Below are 23,086 nucleotides of genomic sequence, written 5' to 3'. Positions count from 1 at the left end.
GCATCCCCAGCAGCAAGCCCAACATGGCCGAACGCAACCTCCAACAAGTTCTCACCCAGCTCCGCGGCAAGGGCTCCTCCCTGCCCTACGCCGAATCTTCTGCCCTCCTCTCCAAGGCCAAGCTTCACCTCCTCCAGCTCAACGCACTCACTCCGTCCTCCGGCCCCGCACAGCAACAGACGTCGCCCCAGCTCCTCGCCCTCGCCCGCGAGACGTACGAGCACGGCGCCCTCGCCTCCATCCGCGCAAAGAACCCGGACGCCTTCACCCGCTACGTCCAGCAGCTCCAGCCCTTCTACGAGCTCCCCTCCAACCTCCTTCCGCCCAACTTGGCCGACCGCAACAAGGTTACCGGCCTCTACCTGCTCCTGCTCCTCACCCAGGGTCGCTACGCAGAGTTTCATTCGGAGCTCGAGAGCCTCGCCAACCGCGAGGGTGGTGGCGACAGCAGCGCCGTGGAGGGTGACAAGTACCTCGGCTACCCTATCCGTCTCGAGAGGTGGTTGATGGAGGGGAGCTACGACCGCGTCTGGAACGCTCTCAAGAGCCGTGAGGTGCCGAGCGAGGAGTACGGGGTCTTTTCAGAGGTATATCAGCTTCCCGCCGTCTACTCAGAAAGCGTTGTATAGTGCTAACAATTGTACCGCCAGATTCTCACGTTCCAAATCCGCTCCGAAATCGCCTCGAGCAGCGAGCGCGCCTACCCGAGTCTGCCCATCAGCTCCGCAAAGTCGCTGCTCTTTCTCGACTCCGAGGGCGACGTCATTTCATTCGCCCAACAACGCGGTTGGATTTTGAAGGACGGTCAGATCTTCTTCCCCGATACCGCGGAGGGTGTCGCCGCCGAGGACGGTACTACCGATAAAGAAATGAGCCAGATGGTGATAGAGAACACCCTCGGCTACGCGAGGGAACTCGAGACCATCGTGTAGATAGAGAAGACAACGGGGTGGCGAAGGCGGCGTTGTTAACTGTATTAATATCATGCGATAGACCATGAACAAGGGCCACGGAAACTGGAATCCAAGCTTGGCGTTTACGACCCCTTCATGAGTAATGTCCACCTGCATCGGGAAACCATGTCATTGATCGAAATCTATTTTGTGGCCAGGTAACCAAATTGTAATATTGTTTCTGGGCTGCGCAGATCAGACAGCGAACAGATAAATGTACGCACAACAACAGGTCAATCGCTGCTTTCAAACGCGCACGCATTGCTTGATCAAGTGATGCCATATATTCGTCTCCCACAAACTATTGCTAACAATCAAAAGCCTGGGATTTTCATCAGGCACTCCAGCCTGTCTACTGTAAACTTTTCCCAAGACCAACAGCCCCGTCTGACCGAGCGCACTGCAACTTCCTGCAGCTTTCCCATCCCACATGGGTGAGCAACCATTATTCTGGCTCTTTACGCAAAGAGCTTCAGGCCACTGCCGTGCTTACCAATCTCGCAGACCTCGCAAACCTTGCAGACGGTGCCTTTGTACTTGCTGTGGTATTTGGAACCGTCGAAGGCGCACTCCTCGTATGCAGTACCGCTGTAGATGGGTGTGTGGCTTGCCGCGCAGACGTCAAACTCGGCAAACTGGTCAAATTCAATCTCAATGGCATCCGAGGGGTTACGCTCGCATTGCGCCTTTGCCTTCTTGGCCTGCATTGAAAGTCAGCGGTTGACGCATTGAATTAGGGAATGATTCTGCACTCACGTTTTCCGTCAGCTTGCTCGAGCCGCCGTTGGCAATGATGCGGTTGGCGAAGCTGAGGGCTGATCCGTAGTTTTTGTTCCTTATCGCGAGCTGCATCGCGTTGTGCAGGGCAAGCTGTCGGTGGGGAACCTCGATCTTGGGGATGGTGAAATAGGCAGAGAGCTCAAGACCGCGCTTAAGTTGCTCGCCCGTGGTGCCAAGCTGGCGACGGCTGAGCTCAATCTCCATAGCCACAGCATACTCGCTAGCGGATGTGATGAGTTTCTTGGCCTCGGCCACCTCGCTTTCGCTGGACACGGCGTTGATGAGGATGGCGTGAAGGATGCCCTTGAAGACTTTAAGACCATCCTCGAGTTTGTTCGTCTTCATAGAGTTGTACCCTTGCTGAAGGTCGTTGGTAGCCAGGAACTCGAGATCGCGAGGTACAATCGGCAGCACCTTTCTAGGGTCCGTCTCGTCAATCGTGCGCCGCACGTAGTTGACCAACGGAGGAAGATTAGCAGAGGCCGGCAGATATGTTTTTGATGCCTGGTAAACTTCAAGGAAGCGGGGCTTCAAGGGCGCAAAGTTGACGGCTCCCACTTGTCTGTTGAGCAGTTGCATTGCCGACTCGAACGAGCCACCCGCAACATGATCTACAGCAAGAGGGGAGTTGCGAGCCCAGAGATCGGCCTCGCTGCTGCCAGCACCTCCTGCCTCTGCGCTGTCAACGTTCACGAAGTCGCCCTCGATCTCGGGAACGACATCATCGCCCAGATCCCAGCCTGCGGCATCCTCTTCATCGTCGACATCGATAAGGTTGCCGTTCTTCTTGGCAGTACCGTCGTCTTCGGCGGCATCGTCGAAGCCATTGGCAGCGGCAGGCGCGTCATCCAAAGACAGGCCCTCAACCTGGCCCAACAGAGCCTTCTCAAACACCGATTGCGAGGTCGCCTTTGTGGGCCAGTTGGCTTTGAATGTGGGTACCACAGGCTTCGGTGGCGTCAGCGCCTCTCCGATCGTCGGGGTTTCAAGCTGCTCCTCCGTGAGACCAGTTGCCTCAAGAATGGCTTGGCACTCCTCCTCAAGGCCATGAGATTTGGCGGTCATGTACGCCAACGGGTCTAGAGATTGTCAGCTTTGTAGAAAATAAATAAAAAAGAGAAAAACTGTGTGCGGCTTCAGCTTACAAAGATCAATTTCCTTAAACATCTGGATTCGGTCTTCAACCTCGCCGAGGAACAGGGCATTTTGGAACCTTGCAGTGAAGTCACCGCGGTGCTCGGCGATCTTGGCCATGCGAGCAAGTTTGGAGTGGTCACCAGTAGACAGGTACAAAAAGGATAGCTTGTCGAACTGCTTCAGCTTTTGGTAGGCCATCTCGACGACTTGATGGTTGCCATGGGCCAAAGCTTCCCCGCTCAGTCTTTGCCACAGCTTAGGGCGGTCCAGCTCCTTGGCCATCTCAACGGCAACATCAAGGTTTCCGCATTCGATGGCGAGCTCGAAGCGGGTCGTGGGGTCTTGCACAAACTGGAGAGCAATTTCGGGGTAGCCCTTCTTCTGGAGGTAAGAGATGATGGATTGACCGACGAGACTGGAGTTCTGAATGATGTGAAGCATCTCCTCGTAGTTTCGCTTAACTAGCGCAAGCTTGAATCGGTACTCGGTCGGGTCAACGTGAAGAACCTTAGGTTTTGCCGCTCTGTCCAGGCAGTACACATTGCGGCCCTTGACGCGGACCAGGTAAACAGTCTGGTCGAGGGTGCGGACGATGCCGTTGTCGCCGTTGAGAAGCGTATACTTGATATGGTTGAGAGTCGAGTACAGCAGAACACCAGCGTCATCCCAAGTTGCGCTCTTGATGCGGATAGTCTCATGCAGTGTGCTGACTTGCTCAAGTGTCTTTGTGACAATGGTAACGTTGTGCTTGCTCAGGAGAGCGGCGTAAAGGCCATCGTTCGACCAGACCACGTACTTGACACCGTTGACTGCCAGCTCGGCAACGCTCTTCTTTTGCTGGATGTCGTATAGATGAACAGCTGTCGGGGTAATGATGAGGAGGTTGCCAGTACCACCGAAGTAGATATCGCTCGTTCCAACAGGAGGCTTGAAGGACCGAGTCGTGTTGTTGGACAGGTCCTTAATGTCGATCGTCTGGCTGGAGGTGTTCAAAACGGCAAAGCGGTTGCGCGCGACGAAGATGGCTGAGTTGCCCTGGCCACGCTTCGACTCCGTAGGCTCGATCGCACCGGATCCATCGCGAGGGAGGTTAATCAACTCGTACGACCCGCTGTCGGAGGGAGATGTAACAAGCACGGAGCGCTCAGCAGGGTTGTAGGAAAGAGTTCGCGGTGGGGTCCAGGGGCTGCCAAGCTTCTTGAGCGACAGGAGAGTCGGGCTCTCAATGCTCTTCTGGAAGTCGTACGATTTGACGTGCTTCTCCTTGGTGATGTAAAAGAGGTTGTTCTGGTACACCGAAGATGCCGGTCTCTCTCTCTCGAGCTTGAAGACCATAACGCCGTTGTCGTGGCCAGCGGCGAACAAGTTGATCTCAGGGTGGGCAGCAATGACCCAGAATCGGTCGTTCTCGCGCTTGAATGATTGAACAGCGGTGCGTTTGTTGAGGTCCCAGACGCGGATGGTCTTGTCTTCGCCGACGGAGAGGATCAGGTCTTGGTGGGGATGGAATAAGCAGCCAGATGCGTTCTGGAAATGCCCTCTGCAAGTATCGACCTCCCAAGCCTTGGTCTCGCTCATACGCCAAAGCTTGACAAGCCTGTCGTCGCCAGCAGAGACAATGAGGGGCATGGTGGGATGGAACGCAACCCAGTTCACACCACGGTCATGGCCTTCCAACACAAACTTGACAACGGCGTCGGTGTTACCAAACATATCGGCCTGGTTCTGGTTCGAGCGGGCGACCTGATCTTCGAAAGTCATCGATGTGGGTGCCGAGTGCTTCTTGCGCAAGCCGGAAATGTCCCAGACGCGGACGGACTGGTCGAGGGAGGCGGAGACGATGAGGTCCTCCTTGGGATGGAACTGAGCGCACATGGCGTAGTGGTTGTGTCCTGTCATTGTGCAGACTGCAAGAGCAAGGTCAGTCAGTCCTCAGGCGCGTTAACGGGCTCATGGGGAATGGGCGCACTCAAGGAGCGATTTTGCCAGTTCCATATCCTGATGGTCTGGTCATCGGAGGCGGACAGGATCCATGGCAGCTCGTGATGGAAGAAAACGGTGCGGACGTAGTCGAGATGTCCGTTCAATGTAAAGAGGCATCGGCGGGTCTGGTAGGACCAGACCTTGATCTTGTAGTCGTCGCCTCCCGACACGAAGAGGGGCTGCGTCTTGTGGAAGTCAATTCCTCGAACAGGGCCATCGTGTTCCTCGAATCGGTCGATCAATGTTCCCATGCGGTAGTCCCAGAGCTGGATGGTGGAGGAGTGAAGCGCGACGAGGATCCATGGTCTAGAAGATGTGCGTCAGCAAGGGGGCAGGAACACTTGGAGATAAGATGGGAAGCTGTGGGCTGCAAGGTCGCTCACCTCTTGGGATGGAAGGCGATGCCCTTGGCGCGCGAGGACTTGGACTCGAACTGTATCCTACGTGAGCAATCGAGTGCATGCAATAAGATACTCGACCCAATGCGCCGAGGGGACGGAGGCATACCTTGGTCAACATGCCCGAGGAGGCCTGCATTTTGGCGGGGAGGTGAAGCCGGAGCTGCTAGCAACCAGCAAAAGAGGAAACGGGCGGCACCTCTGGAGGGAATGGGATTCGAGTGCAGGCCAGCTTACCGACCACGAAAGGTTGCAGCTGGAGTCGAGGAGGATAGTGACATTCACGGGTCACGAAGAGAGGGCGCGGTGAAGGAGTTGGATGCGTAGAAGTATCCGAGGCGGCAAGGTAGAGAGATACGTAAAGGCCACTTCCTCGTCTCAGAGCCCCTAGTAACAATTCCGCTTCGTGGCCATCTGTAAAGTGTGGGTTGCCTTGTGGGTCCCAATGGTGCCGATTAACAGGAGCTCCCGCATCAGAGTTCTGCCGGCCTCCGTGTCTTCACCGCCCGTCGCCCACCCCCTTCAGACATCGTCCTCCCTTGCAAAACCTCCCTGCCTGACTGCTCCAGTTCCTGAAGTTCAGGACCCCAAGAGACGTGTGGAACTGTCCAGTATGACATAAGCAGCTGCCCCTCCAGCAGGTCCGTTTTCTGCCCTTGACTCCTTCCCCGTGGACCTAAGATCCCCTGGGGCGGGCGGCGCTAGTCCTCTTTGATACAGCTCTTTTGTCAATGTGTTCAGAAGGCGGCAATCGTGCACTTACACCTGCGAAGAAGAGGTACCCTACCTACACCAAGGAACCTAAGTAGTCTAGACACCCAAATTCTGGGACCCCTCCAAGCATTCTGCCAGTAAGTTGGCAACAACCATGCGACAGAGGCGATAAAACACCACAGACACATAGGCGCCGCTGTCTTTTTCCCGACCTCAAGGAAATTCAAGAAGTAGCTTAGCTTCCTGTGCTTCTCGAAACATACCATCCCTACTACCCAAAACACGACTTTCTTGTCCTCTCACACACGTCGACTGAAAGCAACCACGATTTCGGAGGACAGCCTTGCGCCGGCCGTTGCACATCCTCCTTCGCAATGATGCGCCTGTCCCGGTTGCCAATGGGCTTCGCCCTGACTCTGTGGGCAGCCGGTAATGTCATTGCCGTTCCGTCGGTGACGGTGGACATGAAGGCTGCCTTCCCGTCTGGGCCTTACCTCCTCGAGTTGCTGTAAGCCGCATTGTCTTGGACTCGGAACATCTTGTATTTTGTCTGTCCAGTTCGGCTAACCTTTGTCCCTCAGCGAGACTGCCGCGGGCGAAAATGCAACCGCGTACTTCCCCCTTCTCGATCGCATCGCTGGCGGATACTTCAATGAAGCTAAGACCGACAAAGAAGTCTACGACAGATTCCTCCACATCCTCAATGACGATGGCCACATTACTGCTCCTGAGGCGCTCTCCACTTTCAAGCTGGCTCTCTCCTTGAGGACCGCTGCGCCCCGGATCGAAGCTCACTACCAATACTACCGAACTGCTGTTGAGCCCAAGCTTGGATCCGACGCTCCGGATGGCTGCGAAGTCTGGGCGGAGCTGGGAGGAAAGCAATACTGCACCCCGGCGTTAGACACCCCGAAGGAGTCGTCCTTGGACGGGGCAAAGGTCCTGCCCTTTGATCGGGTCCTGGGATCGGGCAGTGAGACTATACTATACGCCGACCCAACTTCGTCTGCTTTTGGCCCTTTCCACAGCACCTTGGTACAGAAGGCTCGCAGCGGCGAGATCGAATACCGTCTTCGCTACACAAAGCGCGCCGGCAGCTACGAAGAAGCTCTGCCTGTCAGCGGATATGGAGTTGAGCTGGCCTTAAAGCGAACTGATTATATCGTCATCGATGACCGAGAGGCACATCACGACGAATCGCAAAAAGTCGTCAATGCCGAAGAGGTTCTCGATGCCGCTGGTGAAGTGGCTGACCTGAAGCCTTTGGCAAAGTCCGAACTCCAGGAGCTTGGTCTCAAGGCCGCATCTTTTGTTATGCAAAGCCAGAACCCCTTTGAGGCTCTGCTTCGACTGACGCAGGACTTCCCCAAGTTCTCGACGTCAATTGCCGCTCACAACGTCTCTTCCGATTTCCTTGCCGAACACCAACTGAACCGACAGCAACTTGTTCCCAGCGGCATGAACGTTCTCTGGATGAATGGAGTGCAGCTTATTGAGCGCCAGATCGAGGCCTTTACAATCATTGACCTGCTTCGCCGCGAACGCAAGCTTATCGACGGCGTGCGTGATCTTGGTTTCACTGGAGGTCAGGCAGTGTCTCTTCTTGGCCATCCCAAGGTCGCTGAGTCGAAGGCCGACGAGGAGCCTCCACGCTTTGACTGGACAGACGATTTAGAGGAGGAAAAGGTTATCATGTTTCTCAACGATCTTGAAAAAGATGAGCGGTACAAGGATTTCCCTGACCAGTTGATGTCGGTAAGTGTTGAGTTACTTTTCTACTGATTGTCAGTTTGCTAATTCATCCTAGCTTCTCCAGCGTGTCTACCCCGGTCAGCTACCTCCCATTAAGCGGGATATCTTCAACCTCATCGTCCCTGTCGACTTCTCCAAAATCGAGGATCTCAATGTGGTGGCTCAGCTCAACTCTTTCATCCAGCGAAAATTGCCGATCCGGTTCGGTCTCGTCCCTTTGACGCCGACTGAGAATGCTGTTGGAATCAGCAAGGTTCTCTACTACCTCCTCGACAACTACGGCCTGGAGGCGTTCATCGATTATCTAGATGCTGCCATGCAGGACTCCAAGACGGAGAAACCGGACCAGAGCGTCTTCGAGAAGGCAACTAGGGATCGCGAAGCACTTCCGGACTCCAAGCTGCTCCCCTTTGACGATGTACTGCGGTCTGAGGAGCTCGACAACGTGGTGAAGTTTGCTGAAAAATGGGCAAAGAGATTGAACGCAAACACCCCCATCCCGCCCGTCTTTATCAACGGCATTCCAGTCCCACGTGAGAATAATTGGCTGCAGGCCATGAGTATGAAAGCTACGAATGACTTGCAGTCAATCCAGCGAGCTGTCTATCTTGGCATGATTGACGAGGAAGGGTGGGTTCCCGACTTCTTTCTTGAAAAGGCCGTCAAGCGCCGCAATACCTACATTTACCCGGAAGATGACAAGTCTCTCAAGATTTTGGACGTCAACAAGATTTACACCGAGCATGACAGCCTCTTTGGAAAGGTCCCAGTCATTGAGGCGTTTGCTGAATCTACCAAGGAGAACTGGGCGGTCTTGACTGTCGTGGGTGACTTTACTTCTGATGAGGGAGCCAATCTTCTTGTCTCAGCTTTGGCGTTCCGCCGAAGCAACCCTGGTGTCCGCTTGGATGTTGTCTACAATCCCTTGACACCAGCTTCGGCTTCCGCTGTAAATGCGGCACTGAAGAATGGCGGCGATAAGTTTACAGAGGCTGAGTCTCTTCCCGAAATAAGGAGCATTCTCGACAATGCTGCCGGTGAGCCGGACGGAATCTTCGCAGCAGCCCTCAACGAGTTCTTGTCTTTCGCTGCCATCAAACCTGGTTCCAACGTTCTCATCCTAAACGGACGGGTGGTTGGACCCTTCACCGAGGCCGAGCCCTTCCAAACCGACGACTTCCAGTACCTCCTGGAGTTCGAGCAGAAGGCCCGCATTCTCCCCGTTTATGCAGCGGTGGATGAGCTTGGTCTGACTGAAAAAATATCTGGACCTCTGGCCGCTGCCAAGGTTACGTCGGTAACTGCAATCTCGACTATCTCTGATCTGCCTGCCGGCATCTTTGAGTCTGCGCCGTCTCTTCGCGTCAGCGCCCATGATACCTGGAGCTCAAGTTATACAGCTATCGAAATCGGAAACCCGGAGACCTCAAGCATTCACATAGTAGGTGTTCTGAACCCTGCCAGTGAGCAGGCCCAGCGATGGGCACCTATCTTGAAGGTTGTCTCCGAACTGGACGGCGTGTATTTGAAGCTTTTCCTCAACCCAAAGGATAAGATTGACGAGTTGCCCGTCAAGGGATTCTTCCGATATGTTCTAGAGTCTGAGCCGAGCTTCGATGAGACCGGTAAGGTGCGGGCACTCGAAGCATCTTTCAAAGGACTCCCCTCCGAGGCTCTTCTCAATGCCGGCATGGATGTGCCTCCGTCATGGTTGGTAGCGCCCAAAGTCTCGCTGCACGACCCGGACAATATCAAGTTGAGCTCCATCAAGTCGAATGTCCACGCATCGTATGAGCTTGAAAGCATCCTCATAGAAGGACACTCCCGTGAGGGCGGGCAGTCACAGCCCCCTCGCGGTGCACAGCTTGTCTTGGGTACCGAGAAGGAGCCTCACTTCGCGGATACCATCATCATGGCCAACCTCGGGTACTTCCAGTTCAAGGCCAACCCGGGTTTCTATAACATCCAGCTCAAGCAGGGAAGAAGCTCTGATATCTACACGATCGATAGTATTGGCGCGAGGGGGTGGACTCCCGTACCAGGCGATGAAGGTACAGAGGTGGTTCTGATGGACTTCCAGGGCACGACGCTTTATCCTCGTTTGTCGCGCAAGCCGGGCCAGGAAGAAGCCGACGTTCTGGCCGAGCCTGAAGACAAGAGCATCGTTGGTCGCGGTCTCAAGTTCGCTGAAGGCATTCTGGGCAAGAAAAAGTCTGCATCTGACGAGGAGCACGCTGAGATCAACATCTTTTCCGTCGCCAGCGGCCACCTCTATGAGCGTATGTTAAACATCATGATGGTCAGCGTCATGAAGAACACCAAGCACACGGTCAAGTTCTGGTTCATCGAGCAGTTCCTCTCTCCATCGTTCAAGGACTTTATCCCTCACATGGCCAAAGAATATGGTTTCAAGTACGAGATGGTCACCTTCAAGTGGCCTCATTGGCTTCGTCAGCAAAAGGAGAAACAGCGCGAGATCTGGGGTTACAAGATCCTTTTCCTCGACGTGCTCTTCCCGCTATCCTTGGACAAGGTCATCTTCGTCGATGCCGACCAGATCGTCCGCACCGACATGATTAGTCTCGTCAACCACGATCTCGAAGGCAAGCCCTATGGCTTCACGCCCATGTGCGACTCCCGCACCGAGATGGAGGGCTTCCGCTTCTGGAAGCAGGGCTACTGGGCTAACTACCTCCGTGGTAACCCCTACCACATCTCGGCGCTGTACGTCGTTGATCTCCGGCGCTTCCGTGAACTCGCTGCTGGCGACCGCCTCCGCCAGACCTATCACTCCCTCAGTGCCGACCCCAACAGTCTGGCCAACCTCGACCAGGACCTGCCCAACCACATGCAGTTCCAGATTCCCATCCACAGCCTGCCGCAGGAGTGGCTGTGGTGCGAGACGTGGTGTTCCGACGAGAGCCAGAAAGACGCAAAGACTATCGATCTCTGCAACAACCCGCAAACCAAGGAGCCCAAGCTCGACCGCGCCCGTCGTCAGGTGCCTGAGTGGAACGTTTACGACAACGAGATCGCAGCCCTCGACCGCAAGCGCAAGGGCCTGCCAGTCGAGGCGCCCAAGAAGGGGGAGAACAAGGTCGGCGGCGGGGACAAGGGCGAGCAGCAGGAGCCCGACGTCGCCGAGGAGGAGAAGAACACTAAGAGCCGCAACTGGGAGGAGCCACCTGCAGAGAAGACACATGTGATAGACGAGCTTTAGAAGTCTAGACAGTGGCGGAGAGAAGGGAGATGGCTTCTTGTGTAGTTGTACATTTTTAGAGACAGGAAAGGGAAATCAGTTTCATAGATGTCTGTTTTTTGGTTCAGGGGGACGCGAAACACTCTCCATGTGTCAGTTGTACGAAGTGTGGCATCTGTAGCTAAATCATCTATTTGTGCGGACCTCTGATGAAGTCCGGTCTGTAAAGCAAAGTGGGCGTTTTTGCGCCGCAACGCCATCGTCATCCGAATCCATCAACTCCGAAACACGACCAAACGCGATCAGCTCTCCGTAGAAACAAGATCAAGAGGAAAATAACTTCGCCATTGGTCATGATGCATGCCTGCAAACAAACGCTTCTCGTCTAATGCGAAATGTACTGAAACACCGCCGACACCTCAGGCTCACCACACTCTTGCCTCAGCAACAGATCCTGGATCGGCTTCAAAGCCTCGTTGACGAAATGATTCCATGTGCTCGTGTCGCCGTACAGCATGGCGGGCGATTTGATATACTGCCGGCCATCGGGCTTGCACCGCTTACATTTGAACGTGTCGTGCGTATCCGAGTTTGTACCGGGGCGATACTGGAACAGCTCGCGAAGACTGTCGAGCGAGAAGTGGCGCTCGACGTCTTCGGCGGAGTCGACGACGCAACTGGACAGCGACTGCTTGTGGGACTGGCGCTGGAAGATCTTCTCCTCGATCGTTCCGGTGGCGATGAAGCGGTAAACGAAGCAGTCCTTCTTCTGGCCGTCACGCCACACACGGGCAAGAGCTTGCTGGTCTGCGGCGGGATTCCAGTCGGGATCGAAAAGGACTAGTCGGTTGGCGCCGATAAGGTTGAGGCCACAACCACCAGCCTTGGAGCTGAGGAGGAAGACAAACTCCTCTCCGTCGGGGTTGTTGAACTTGTCGACCAACTTCTGGCGCTTGTTGACGTTCATGGTGCCATCCAGGCGTAAGCAACCGTAGGCGCGAGAACGACACAGTTTCTCAAACAGGTCGAGAGTCTGTGTGTAGTTGCTGATGAGGACAATCTTGTCGTTAGTGTCCTGACGGATGCGTGCGAGCATGCGGTCGAGGACTTGCATCTTGCCCGAGTACCAAGGCTTGACGTCTCTGTCTCGGCCGCGCGCTTCTTTGGGGACGTAGTCATCGGGGTAACAATCTTCTGAACCGGGCAAGTCATCTGCAATGTTGAGGAGATCCGGGTGGTTGCACAGCTTCTTGAGAATATTGATAGCCTTGAGGGGCTGACTGCCCTTGCCACGGAGAAGCGCCTGAATTTCCGGACTGGTGATGAAATAGTTGTATAGATCGAGCTGGAACGGGGCGAGGTTGCAGAAGACGACGTGCTCATACTTGACGGGCAGATACTTGGACAGGATGTCGTTGGTGCGGCGAATGATGAACTTGTTCACAATGCCCAACAGCTCGGAAAGGCACTCGTCTCCTTTCTTCCTCTCGGCCTCGGCGGCATCGGCGTCGCGACCACGCAGAATAGGGAGCTCGAACCGCTTACGGAAGTCCAGACGGGTGCCTAGCAGGTCCGGATTGGCGAAGCTGATCAGGGAGAAGTACTCGGACAGGTCATTCTGGATGGGTGTTCCGGACAGAATGACTCGCCGTGTGACGTTGAGATTGTTGAGGGCACTGAATGTCTGGCTGTCTCCGTTCTTGAGACGGTGACCCTCGTCGCACAACATGAGACCAATCTTTGTGTGCTTCAACTCCTCGACGTTGAGACGAAGGGTTTCGTAAGACACGATGATGACTGGCCGGGTTACTGATCTGCCACTAGCAATGGCCCATTGGCGCAGCTGACGAGTCAGTTCCTCCTTTGATGCCTTTCCGTCAATAGCAAAGGGCGTAATGGCATCTGCGCCCAGCCATTTCACCAGCTCGTTGGCCCAGTTGCGGACCAAACTGGAAGGACACGCGACGATAGCCTTTTGGATAGTGCCCTTTCCAGCTTCCGGGGATTGCTTGAGAAGGGTCCAAAGCAGGGTAATGCATTGAAGCGTCTTTCCTAGACCCATCTCGTCGGCCATGATGCAGCCATTGGCCTTTTCCTCAATCATGCCAGTAACACATCTGTACATGAACTTGACACCCTCGACTTGATGCGGCCTCAGAACCTTGGCTAGTCTCGGGTCGATGACGACGGGAACTCGAGGATGTTCCCCTTCAACCTTCTTCTTTATTCCTAGGATCTCGGCCAAACTCTTGTGGACGAGAGGGGCGTCAATCTTAGTTTCGCCCTCGGCATCCTTCTTGTCTTGCTTCTTTTCGGGCTCTTTGGGCTTGTCGTCTACGGTCGGGTCGTACAGCACAATCGAAAATTCGCCACTGGGGTCATGCAATGGCTTCGCGATGAAAGTAGCACCGGTACGAAGGCCAAGGGTGGGAGGGGGTCGATTGGGGTTGTAGGTCCCCGAGTTCTTGTTGATCAGGGGTACCGAGAAGGCCTTGCGAAAGACTGCCAACTTATCCTTGGCCTGAAAGACGGGGAATTTGTTCGCGTCGCGATTGGCAAGGGCAAGTCGATCGGCATTGGTGTAGGGCTTGTCGGCGTCGGTCGATCCATCGGCGCCCTTATAGTCGACCCTTCTCTTCTTCCGGGCCGGTCTGTCGGCTGATACAGTCCTCACCGCTGACCCGGGGCATTTAAAGGGCCTGTGGAGTTTGTCGACAGATTGAGGGGTAGAGTAACGCTTGGTCGGAATGTTCTCCTTGTTGGCGATCGGGGTGGCGCTGACGTCGACAGTCCTACGGAGGGGTCAGTGAGATCTTGTGAACTGAAAGAAAGATAAGATAAACACTGCTGCATACATGATGAGCCACAATTGAAGCTTCTGCAAGCCTGCGAGTGCAGATTAAGCGCAGCAGTTGGGTATATCCGTCTCAGTGAACAGAGGAGTGAGCGGCGTTTGAAGATGGAGAGAGAGGGGATGTTTCCCGGTCCAGGGTTGTTGATTTGGGAACACGGGAAAGCGCGACTCGACCCGCGTCGCCACTCAAGCACGTTATCACGTGCTAGCGCACGTGTGTCAGGCAACAGTGTCCAATGTGGTGAGAGGAAAGAATGGGTCTTCCTGTCTGTGCTCCGCCTACTCACTCATGTCGCCTCCTGATACTTCGATAGCCCGATGGTACCCTGAAAAGAAGATACTACCCTGAAAGAAAACCGAAGGTACCCTAGAAGCGGGAAAGAGTAGTTACCCTGCAATTATCTACCCGCCCACTGCAGACAACGCAACTACATCAGTAATCGATAAACAAACATATCTTGCCAACCTACAGGATGATGGATGGCGTGTACGATATCTATACCGTGAGACAAGCAAGGTTAAGCCAAACGTGTCGAGCAATCTGTCGTCATATTGAGATGATCAAGATGGTTAAAATAGCGCCACGTGTGTGGCAAGAGAGTGGGGAGAATTGATAAGTCGAACAAACGCGATTTAAGTGTGTGTGAGAGCCAGAGTTGGTGTCGTTTTAGCCTCCGTCCTAAAATGATGCAGCTGATGATGTCCTGGTGGTCATGCGTGGCCCGCTCAGTTGCGATGCTGTCTTGACCGATCAACAGGTCCTCATAGGTACTTCAAAATAGATCCTTTTAAGCCATGAAGGGACCCTCTGCCCCCATAGGTCGACATTCCATTCCCGTGGGATTTCTCTCTTCTGTCCGAGAAAATGGCGTCTCGTGACCGGACGAGGTTCCAATACGAGCGCTCCATCGGCAAGGAGACCATTCGCCTTGTACGCATTCTGACCCGCCGAGACACTCGAAATGGCCCGTTACGACTTGCACTCGAGGAACACGCCATCGCCGACCTTCCAGCCTACCGAGCTCTGTCTTATACCTGGGGTCCGCCCATACCCAACAACGACAAGACTCTAAAGCCGAAATTGGCGACAGTCCTCCTCGACGACCATGATTTTGACGTATTCGCCAACTTGCACGATGCGCTGCTTTGGATCAGAGCCCGTGGGTCATGCGACTTATACTGGATCGACGCCATCAGCATCAACCAGGCCGACGACACGGAGCGCACCGTACAGGTCAGCATAATGGACCACATCTATAAGAGGGCCGCCCGAGTCGACATCTGGCTCGGTCCTGTGACTGAGGAACATCACCCGGTCGAGGTCTCTAGGATGATTCGGATCATGGCCGACAACGCCAGGAAGAAGTTTGGGTACGACCCAGACACCTCCGCCTTCGACCACGATGCGCTGCGGCGATACGGCTTGCAGGATCTACCGGACGCCGTCTGGCACGCGTTTGTCTCCTTCTTCGACCGCAAGTGGTTCGGCCGCGTCTGGGTCGTCCAGGAAGTCGCACTCTCAAAGGACGCGTGTGTGATCTGGGGCGACGACACGATCCCCTGGGAGACAGTGGCTCTCTGCTCCGATTTTCTGCGCGACAGCCGCCTCTACGAACGGCTTTCCGAGGTTCTCTGTGACAACAGCAGTTTCGCAATCAAGGACGTCCATGTCGGCAGCAGCTCCGCAGGTATCGTCGCGATCCAGAAATGTCGTCACGGCAAGCTCGACGGCTGGGACAGCGTGACGCTTGATCATATGGTTGGCGCATCGGGCAACGGTGGCGAGGCGAGCATCACCAAGGCGGCGGGGGCACTGGTCTTTCTCATGCTCCGCCTAACCATTGGGGTCGAAGCGAGCGACCCCCGAGACCAGGTGTTTGGCCTCCTCGGCATCCTCAATCTGCTCCTCGACGTCAGTGAACGTCCGAGAACGAGCCTGGAACCTGACTATTGCAAACACGCGACTGCTGTCACGGTGTACACGGAAACGGCCACGTTCATCATGGCAGAGTGCGGCAACCTCGCGCTGCTGACGGCGGTCCCCGACGATGCGGTCAAGAAGATCAAGGGTCTGCCGTCGTGGGTGCCGGACTTTTCGGCAAACGGACCGTCCATGTTTCTGGCGACGCGGTGGCCGGCCGGCGTGGCTTACTTCGACGCATGCCGTTCTGCGCCAGCGAATTACCGCATCACCGATGACAATCTCCTGCACGTCAAAGGATTCTGCATCGGCACGGTCTCTCTCCTGGGCACAGTCCACTCGGAGGTCACCACGAACGGGAGCTTCGCACAATGGGCCGACTTCCTATTGCAATGCGACGCCGTGTACGAAGCGACGGGGCAGTGCCGCGTAGAGGCGTTCTGGCGGACGTTGATCGCCGACCGAGACGGGTTCCAACACCCGGCGTCCGGGAGTCTACAAAAGGCGTTCCACCACTGGATCACGGACCACGTAGCATGGGAGGTCTACTGCGCCGTGAAGAAGGGGGCCAACGAGACCGAGTGTCTCGCGCGGTTGGAGAGCATCCAGAAGCTCGCCACATCGGACGTCAGCAAGACGGTGCCATCGCGCGACAAGATCATGGGCTGCCTCGACCGGCTCAAGAAGTGCAACAAGGAGAGGGAGGTGAAGAGCGTGTTAGATGGCTTCAAGCATCGGTGCCAGGCCTACGTCAATCTTGCGTTCGAGACGCTATGGGATAGACGGCCGTTCCTGATGGACAGCGGGCATCTCGGGCTTGGCGGGCAGTCGGTGGAGGACGGCGATGGGGTATGGGTCGTGTCTGGCTGCCCGTCACCCCTCGTGCTTCGCGAGATGCCGGTGTCGTCGGTTTCTGGGCCGTTCTGCTACCAGCTGGTTGGAGAGGCGTACGTGCATGGCATCATGCACGGGGAGGCCGTCGACGAAGGTGCGCGGTGGGAGGATATCTGTATTCAGTGAGGGTCACCGAGGTGAACTGCGAGGTGATCTGATCGTTGGCAAAGGCGTTGTCGTTGAGTTTGTTGCTTCTGTACTTGTATGTATGTATATTTAGCTCTTTTGTGTGATGCAACGTCGTGGTGCCGTTTAATGATAGATGGATGGGCGCTTGGCAACGCTGTTGATTCTCTCTCTCTCTCTTTCCCTCTCAGGGTCTTGAGTGTAACCAAGCCAAGTGTGTGTGCTTCGCGATAAAGCGGTTGGATCCCGGTCGTGCAAGGTTACCCCATTGGTGGTGGTGGGGGTGGGCATGGGGTGGTCGCGGTTCAGTTACTAGAATATATAATGTATCAGTCTCACCAACAATTTCTCAAAGATCAGCAGCAGCCAGAACCCACCCCATCTTCACATGCTCAATTCACCCTTGACATTTCGCCAGCTGGCACAAGAAGTATGACAACTGGTTACGGTCCGTAGGCGCATCAGAATCTCGAGAAACAGCGGGACTCGGAGTCGGAACCGGCCCCCGGCAAACATCCCCCCGCTCCCCCTCGGGCCGCTCCCTCCCACCTTCCCTCGGCCTGAACGCATCAACACCACCATGTCCTCCTCCTCCTCCTCCTCGCCCACCCCTCTCCTCCGCCCACCCTCTACCCGCACGCTCTGGATCGCCGACAATTGGACCTCGATCTTAGGCGGCACCGTCCTCGTCCACCTCGCGCACTACCAGTACCTCACACGCGTCCGCACCCCGAACCCGAACCCCCTCAAGAATGCCCGCTTTTGGGCTGTAGCCGGTGGCGGATGGATGCTCTCCTACCTCGGCATCATCACCGGAATCGCCGTCGCTCAGGCAAAGGTTAACCACTACCGCGACCCCGAGTCCAGTTTCCTCTACGCCGACGACCGCTGATCTCGGCATAACTCTTTGCCGTCGACACCCCCTCCCCTCAAACAACCACAAACCCCCCAACACCAACTTCCTATCGTCCCGCCATGTCCGCCGACTTCTGGGCCGGCTACATTAGCGGTGCCGTCGGCATCATTATCGGCAACCCCCTCGACCTCCTCAAGGTCCGCCTCCAGGCACGACCGACCCCCGCCGCCGCAACCCCCGCCTCTCCGCTTCCGACTCCGGCATCCCTCGCCGCGACCTCGTACCTCCGCCACTTCGAGTCCCCCGCCGCTCTCGTCACCGGCTCCGCGGCCCCGATTCTCGGCTACGGCGCCCTCAACGCCCTCCTCTTTGTATCCTACAACCGCACCGAGGCCGCTCTGAACCGCGCTCTCGACGTCCGCTCCAGCCTCTGGACCACCTGGCTTGCCGGTGCCGTCGGCGGTCTGGCCACCTGGGTCGTAAGCACCCCGACCGAGCTGATCAAGTGCCGCGCTCAGCTGTCCTCGCCACCCGCCTCGAGCTGGGCCATCACCAAGGACGTCTGCCGCGCCGAGGGCATACGGGGCCTGTATTTCGGCGGCGTCGTGACGGCCCTGCGCGACAGCATCGGCTACGGCTTTTATTTCTGGTCCTACGAGCTCACCACGCGCTGGATGGGCGTCGGCGGCGACAGCGTCAACGAGACCAACATGCGCGACGAGGCCGCCAAGGTGCTTCTTTGTGGAGGGCTCGCCGGCATCGTGACGTGGGCGAGCATTTTCCCGCTCGACGTCATAAAGACCCGCGTGCAGACTCAGGCGTTCGAGGCCTCTTCGTCCGCCGAAGCTTCGCCTTTGCTTGGGGCGCGCGGCTCGCAGCAGGAGATGCGCAAGCGTGCCGGCGCAATCCAGGTTGCCAGGGAGGCATACCGTGAAGGCGGCGTTAGAGTCTTCTTCCGGGGCCTTACCATCTGCAGCGTGCGGGCCTTCGTCGTCAACGCGGTGCAGTGGGCCGTGTATGAGTGGGTCATGTATGAGATGGGCGAGGGTCGGAGACGGCCTGCTGCCATCGAGCCTGTCGGACAAACGTTGTGACCGCCTTGAGTTGATGAGGCCGAGCCTTGGTGCCCGTCTGTGTCTAGCTTGAGGGTAGCGACATGTCTCCGCATTGTGGCCGCACTGGAAAAGCGGGAAGGAATGTTGCCGGATACTCTCCGGCGTTCCACTGAATACACTGATGTTGCAAAAAGAGGAGGATAGACCGTGTGGAAGCGTATAAAGGAGTGAAATTCGCAAGAATAAGGATTGTGTTTCCAAAGGTATTACATCAACAGCAAAAGAATAAGAAAATTATAAGAGCCATTACAATCAAAACCTACGAACCAAACCACAGCCACCAACCATGACCTCAGCCCGGCCCCAGCCCACATCCCTCGCGGAACTGAACCGCGTCTTCTGGGAGTCTGTTAACCGCTATTTGCAACCCGCCCCCTTCCCCCCAAACCTCTCGGTCGCGTAACTGACAGAGATATCAGCGCCAACGTCGACACCTTCTGGCAACAAGACTGGCTCAAGACCTTCGTCGATCAGCTCACCCGCTTCCTCCGCACGCAGGCGCCGAACCTAGGCCTTCGGCCACGGGACCCGGCCAACCCCGTCCGGCTCCTAGACTATGCCTGCGCCTATGGCGGTGCCTCCTGGGTATGTTCTGTCCTCCCTTGTCCGAACGTTGCCATCCACGGGCATCCCCGTTGAACTTGAGGCTTTTTTTGCACCACCCAGGCCCTCGCGCCCTTCGTCGATGAGATCCTCGGCATCGACATCGCCCCCGCCATCGTGGGCCGCTTCAACGACTGCGCGGTGAGGCTGGGGTACTCGCCCGCCCAGGCCCACGCCGTCGCAGGGGACCTGACGGCTGACGGGTCGATGGCCGCCGAGGCGGGGTTCGATGTGGTTATAATTTCCATGGCGCTGCATCATCTCGAAGATCCAAAGCGGATGATGGAGCTGCTTGCACAGCGGGTGAGGCCCGGGGGCGTGCTGATTGCCGTGGAGAGTGTGAGTGCCATGGAGACACAGTCGGAGGCCGGAAACCTGGATGGCGACAGCCTTGGGAAGTTCGAGCATGAGGTTCTCAAGACCACCAATCGGCACGTCGTCTATAGTAAAGGATTGTTCTCCGGCTGGTTTGAGGAGGTCGGGTGTGACAAAGAGAGGTTCTTGTATATCGAGAACGTGGAAGTCAGTCACATCCCGGAGAACATTGTCGGGAAGCCTGGGGGGTTGAATAGGAGGATGGTCATTGCCGCTTCGGTGAAGAGCGGTTAGTCTGGGCTCGCAGTCTGGGCGTAGCTGGAATCAGTGTTACCGTTTTACCTGACCCTTCTCGAGGGTTGAGATTTGCCGTAGCTAGTTACTCTTGATCACGTTTGCATGGTTATCCTGTGTTTCTACCGTTTGGCTTGGAAGCACATGTGAGCGACTATCGCGGCGCAATGAAAACAGTCACAGGCTTTTGAGCTTGTACACGGAGATAAGCATGGCATGATCCGACGTATCGACTCATCTTCTAAGAGCATCCACAGATATGACCACCCTGTTTTTGACGGGAAAAACTTCACTAGCATTGCGAGTAGCCTGTTCAATCCAATGGGTAAAACAGAGCCCTGTTGTAGCACGGCATGCTGGCATGTATTATCAAACCAAATTAAACGCACAGCCCCCCTAGTTGGGCCGTGGCAGTCACGACGAAGAAGGGCAGGTCCAAGGTTGGAGTGAAGCTTTGTAAGATTTCCAAACACCTGTGAGATTAGATGACAGGAACTCGGGTACGTTCGTATTCCTGTTTCTGGTGCTCCCCCACGTCGGCACCTTTCCTCGGAGACTTTTGCTCGCCGGGGCGGGACAGCCCCACATCGGATCCGATTATCTCGGCAACTTTCTACATCTTCGGAGACATCCCGCGCCTCCGCCCGTCAACTAGGTCGGCGCACTCGATCTCAATCCCATAAGTATAAAAGTCGAAGTCGTGCTTTCTGGTTGGTACCGCTCTGTTTTTTCGTTAGAATACAAGCAAACAAAGAAGCAACACTACACATTTCGCACTTACATGAGATTCCTCCAACACCAGACACTTCTCACGGCCTTTCATTCTCAATTCCTCCCCCAGACGACAACCAACGCCTCGGCCCCAATGCTGCACGACGTCCTCATTATCGGCGCCGGGCCCGCCGGTCTCGCCACGGCGACCGCCCTCTCCCGCCAGCTATACACCTCGGTCCTCTTCGATTCGGGCCTGTACCGCAACGCCCGCGCGACGACCATGCACAACGTCTTGGGGTTCGACCACGTCCCGCCCGCCGCCTTCCGCGCCAAGGCCAGGGAGGACATCAAGGCGCGGTACGCCGAGAGTGTGATCTTTGCCGACGTCGAGGTCTTGAAGACGTCCAAGGTCAAGGAAGGGCTCTTCAGCGCCGAGGACGCCGAGGGGAAGACGTGGCTCGGCAGGAGGCTGGTGCTGGCGACCGGCGTCACTGACATCATGCCCGATATCCCGGGATACGGGGATTGTTGGGGCCACGGGATCTTTCACTGTCTCTTCTGCCACGGCTTCGAGGAGCGCGGGGCCGAGAGGGTCGGCGTCCTGGCGTTCGGCATGACGGGGAACCTCAAGATGGCGACACACATTGGACACATGGCCCGTCCCCTCGGTGAAAAAGTCACAATCTACACACACGGGAACTCCTCTCTTGCGTCGGAGATCTCCACCATGGATGGCAACCCCTTCAAGCTCGACACGCGCAGGATTGCAAAGATGCGCATGGCCGGCGGTGGCGGCGGAGACGAAGGCGGGCACCCCACCGGCGTCACGCTCACCCTGGACGACGGCGACGAGGTCACGGAGAGGTTTCTTGCCCACGGGCCTTTCACAAAGGTCAACGGTCCCTTTGCAGAACAACTGGGGCTGGAGATGGCGGAGAACGGTGACGTGAAGACGACGCCCCCGTTTGGTGAGACGAGTGTGCCAGGCGTGTACGCGGTCGGGGACTGCGGGAATATGGTCAAGGCCGTTGCGCCGGCAATGACGAGCGGCGCGTTGTGTGCGGGAGGGATGGTTGTGCCGTTGCAGTCGGAGCCGAGAGTTGGCTTGGAGGCTGAGGCAACGGAAAAGGCACTTGGGTGATGGCAGGTTATGTCGTCTGCCCCCTTGAGTCGGTGAGCACTAAGATTGTTTTCATAGATATGGCTTTTAAGTACATGTACAGTCTCCTACAAAGTTTGGAGCGCATCAATAGACGAGATATACATATGTCACTGTTTTTGAGGAGGCTGGCTAGTCCGTATTGCCTCGCTTCCCGTCTTCGACTCGAAGAGTTGGCAGAGCACAGCAACATCCGAATCGAGATTTCGGTTTGCTTTCTCTTTTCTTTTCCTGATTTGGATCCGTTCAGCATCCCTTACGGGCCTACAATCTCGGCCGACTTCATCAAACGCTCCCTCCCGTGGGGGAGCAGGATCAACAACCATGCCCACACATAATTGGCAACGGGTCACGCAATGAGCTTAGTCGCACCGCAGAACGGCCAAGTCATTCCTCCCTTAACAAGGGGCGAGTAATCAAGCATGAAAAGAGGTCTCCATTAGGCCCGACTCCTTTTCCACAGGCGTACATTAGTGCTAAGATGGCCCCGTCGGTGCACATGCTCGCCTTTAGGCAGCAGAATTAAACTGCAGCTCCTCCTTTTCCTTCGTGCCGGGCCACACCACTCTCTTTTGTTATTGCAGAGAACATGCTGTCCGTCAAATCACCACTTCTTGAGATCTTCAGCTAGCATCAGCTGAAGGCTGCAATGCAAGGCGAGGGCTAAGCCAACTAAATGGTCCACCCGTTGATACTCAACCAACCGTCGCGGAAGGACATCACCATCTTTGCAATGTACCACGACCACCTACATTAAAAAGAAACGGCTTGGATATCAAAACTTTTGAGAACTTTCTCTGGAACCTCCAGGATTCTACGGCAAATTTAGAGCTTAGCGGGATAATATGCTCAGATCGCGACATGACTGACCGCATGGAACTTGACCGAGACTTTTCCCCGAACAAATTTCAATAAAGCCGAAGTTTTTTTTATTTTAAAGGAAGGTTGTCATTCCTTCGAAGCCCCCCGCGTTTCATAGGACGGAACAAAAGACCCGAAGAAGTTGCCCCGGCGGCGTGTGGGCGGAGGATGTCAAGCGTCTCCGTTTCGAGATGTAAGAGTACTTCTCAGTTATCCGTGAGTGGACAGCCCGGGGCCACGCCGGCGGCTACGTGAGACGACGACGACGATACCACATCGATTTCATGGTGAATAGATTAGAACGCAAAACGAAATGAGTCTCCCCGCTTCAATGTGACGAGAGGAACCGCTGGTCGCATATTGTGACCTTGGCTCGCAGACAGGGGGGAGGGGGTTCTAGAAAAGGAGAGGAAATCGAAGAAACGCTGCAGCCCCTATACCAAATCTTAGCAGCGTTG

The 23,086-nt window shown here is 55.9% G+C and overlaps 9 protein-coding genes across 9 annotated transcripts; 7 read left to right on the top strand and 2 right to left on the bottom strand.

Moving 5' to 3' along the window:
* Nucleotides 1–23: 23 nt before the first annotated feature.
* On the top strand, nucleotides 24–932 carry CH63R_11941 (GANP/Nin1/mts3/eIF-3 p25 family protein; the record flags this gene model as incomplete). Its single annotated transcript, XM_018306915.1, has 2 exons — nucleotides 24–587; nucleotides 651–932. 2 exons carry the CDS (start codon nucleotides 24–26, stop codon nucleotides 930–932), a joined length of 846 nt encoding a protein of 281 aa, XP_018153756.1.
* Nucleotides 933–1,411: 479 nt separating this feature from the next.
* Nucleotides 1,412–5,390, bottom strand: CH63R_11940 (Coatomer subunit alpha; the record flags this gene model as incomplete). Its single annotated transcript, XM_018306914.1, has 6 exons — nucleotides 1,412–1,654; nucleotides 1,710–2,812; nucleotides 2,879–4,777; nucleotides 4,840–5,159; nucleotides 5,237–5,286; nucleotides 5,361–5,390. The coding sequence occupies 6 exons, from the start codon at nucleotides 5,388–5,390 to the stop codon at nucleotides 1,412–1,414; spliced, it is 3,645 nt and encodes a 1,214-aa protein (XP_018153755.1).
* A 949-nt stretch (nucleotides 5,391–6,339) lies between these two features.
* Nucleotides 6,340–10,937, top strand: CH63R_11939 (UDP-glucose:Glycoprotein Glucosyltransferase; the record flags this gene model as incomplete). The annotated part of the gene is made up of 3 exons (XM_018306913.1): nucleotides 6,340–6,473; nucleotides 6,547–7,720; nucleotides 7,773–10,937. The coding sequence occupies 3 exons, from the start codon at nucleotides 6,340–6,342 to the stop codon at nucleotides 10,935–10,937; spliced, it is 4,473 nt and encodes a 1,490-aa protein (XP_018153754.1).
* Nucleotides 10,938–11,301: 364 nt separating this feature from the next.
* CH63R_11938 (DNA repair protein rhp54) lies at nucleotides 11,302–13,773 on the bottom strand (the record flags this gene model as incomplete). The annotated part of the gene is made up of 2 exons (XM_018306912.1): nucleotides 11,302–13,708; nucleotides 13,760–13,773. The coding sequence occupies 2 exons, from the start codon at nucleotides 13,771–13,773 to the stop codon at nucleotides 11,302–11,304; spliced, it is 2,421 nt and encodes an 806-aa protein (XP_018153753.1).
* An 862-nt stretch (nucleotides 13,774–14,635) lies between these two features.
* Nucleotides 14,636–16,711, top strand: CH63R_11937 (Heterokaryon incompatibility protein; the record flags this gene model as incomplete). Its single annotated transcript, XM_018306911.1, has 1 exon — nucleotides 14,636–16,711. The coding sequence occupies one exon, from the start codon at nucleotides 14,636–14,638 to the stop codon at nucleotides 16,709–16,711; it is 2,076 nt and encodes a 691-aa protein (XP_018153752.1).
* A 580-nt stretch (nucleotides 16,712–17,291) lies between these two features.
* Nucleotides 17,292–17,603, top strand: CH63R_11936 (Mitochondrial carrier protein; the record flags this gene model as incomplete). The annotated part of the gene is made up of 1 exon (XM_018306910.1): nucleotides 17,292–17,603. One exon carries the CDS (start codon nucleotides 17,292–17,294, stop codon nucleotides 17,601–17,603), a length of 312 nt encoding a protein of 103 aa, XP_018153751.1.
* An 83-nt stretch (nucleotides 17,604–17,686) lies between these two features.
* CH63R_11935 (Mitochondrial carrier protein) lies at nucleotides 17,687–18,661 on the top strand (the record flags this gene model as incomplete). Its single annotated transcript, XM_018306909.1, has 1 exon — nucleotides 17,687–18,661. One exon carries the CDS (start codon nucleotides 17,687–17,689, stop codon nucleotides 18,659–18,661), a length of 975 nt encoding a protein of 324 aa, XP_018153750.1.
* A 307-nt stretch (nucleotides 18,662–18,968) lies between these two features.
* CH63R_11934 (Methyltransferase) lies at nucleotides 18,969–19,894 on the top strand (the record flags this gene model as incomplete). The annotated part of the gene is made up of 3 exons (XM_018306908.1): nucleotides 18,969–19,027; nucleotides 19,102–19,267; nucleotides 19,349–19,894. The coding sequence occupies 3 exons, from the start codon at nucleotides 18,969–18,971 to the stop codon at nucleotides 19,892–19,894; spliced, it is 771 nt and encodes a 256-aa protein (XP_018153749.1).
* An 865-nt stretch (nucleotides 19,895–20,759) lies between these two features.
* Nucleotides 20,760–21,749, top strand: CH63R_11933 (Thioredoxin reductase; the record flags this gene model as incomplete). The annotated part of the gene is made up of 1 exon (XM_018306907.1): nucleotides 20,760–21,749. The coding sequence occupies one exon, from the start codon at nucleotides 20,760–20,762 to the stop codon at nucleotides 21,747–21,749; it is 990 nt and encodes a 329-aa protein (XP_018153748.1).
* Between the last annotated feature and the right edge of the window lie 1,337 nt (nucleotides 21,750–23,086).

This window comes from Colletotrichum higginsianum, chromosome 8 (genome assembly GCF_001672515.1).
Source record: "Colletotrichum higginsianum IMI 349063 chromosome 8, whole genome shotgun sequence".
Classification (NCBI taxonomy): Eukaryota; Fungi; Ascomycota; class Sordariomycetes; order Glomerellales; family Glomerellaceae; genus Colletotrichum; species Colletotrichum higginsianum.
Note: the sequence above shows the minus strand (reverse complement) of the source record. Positions and strands in the feature narration are given on the sequence as shown.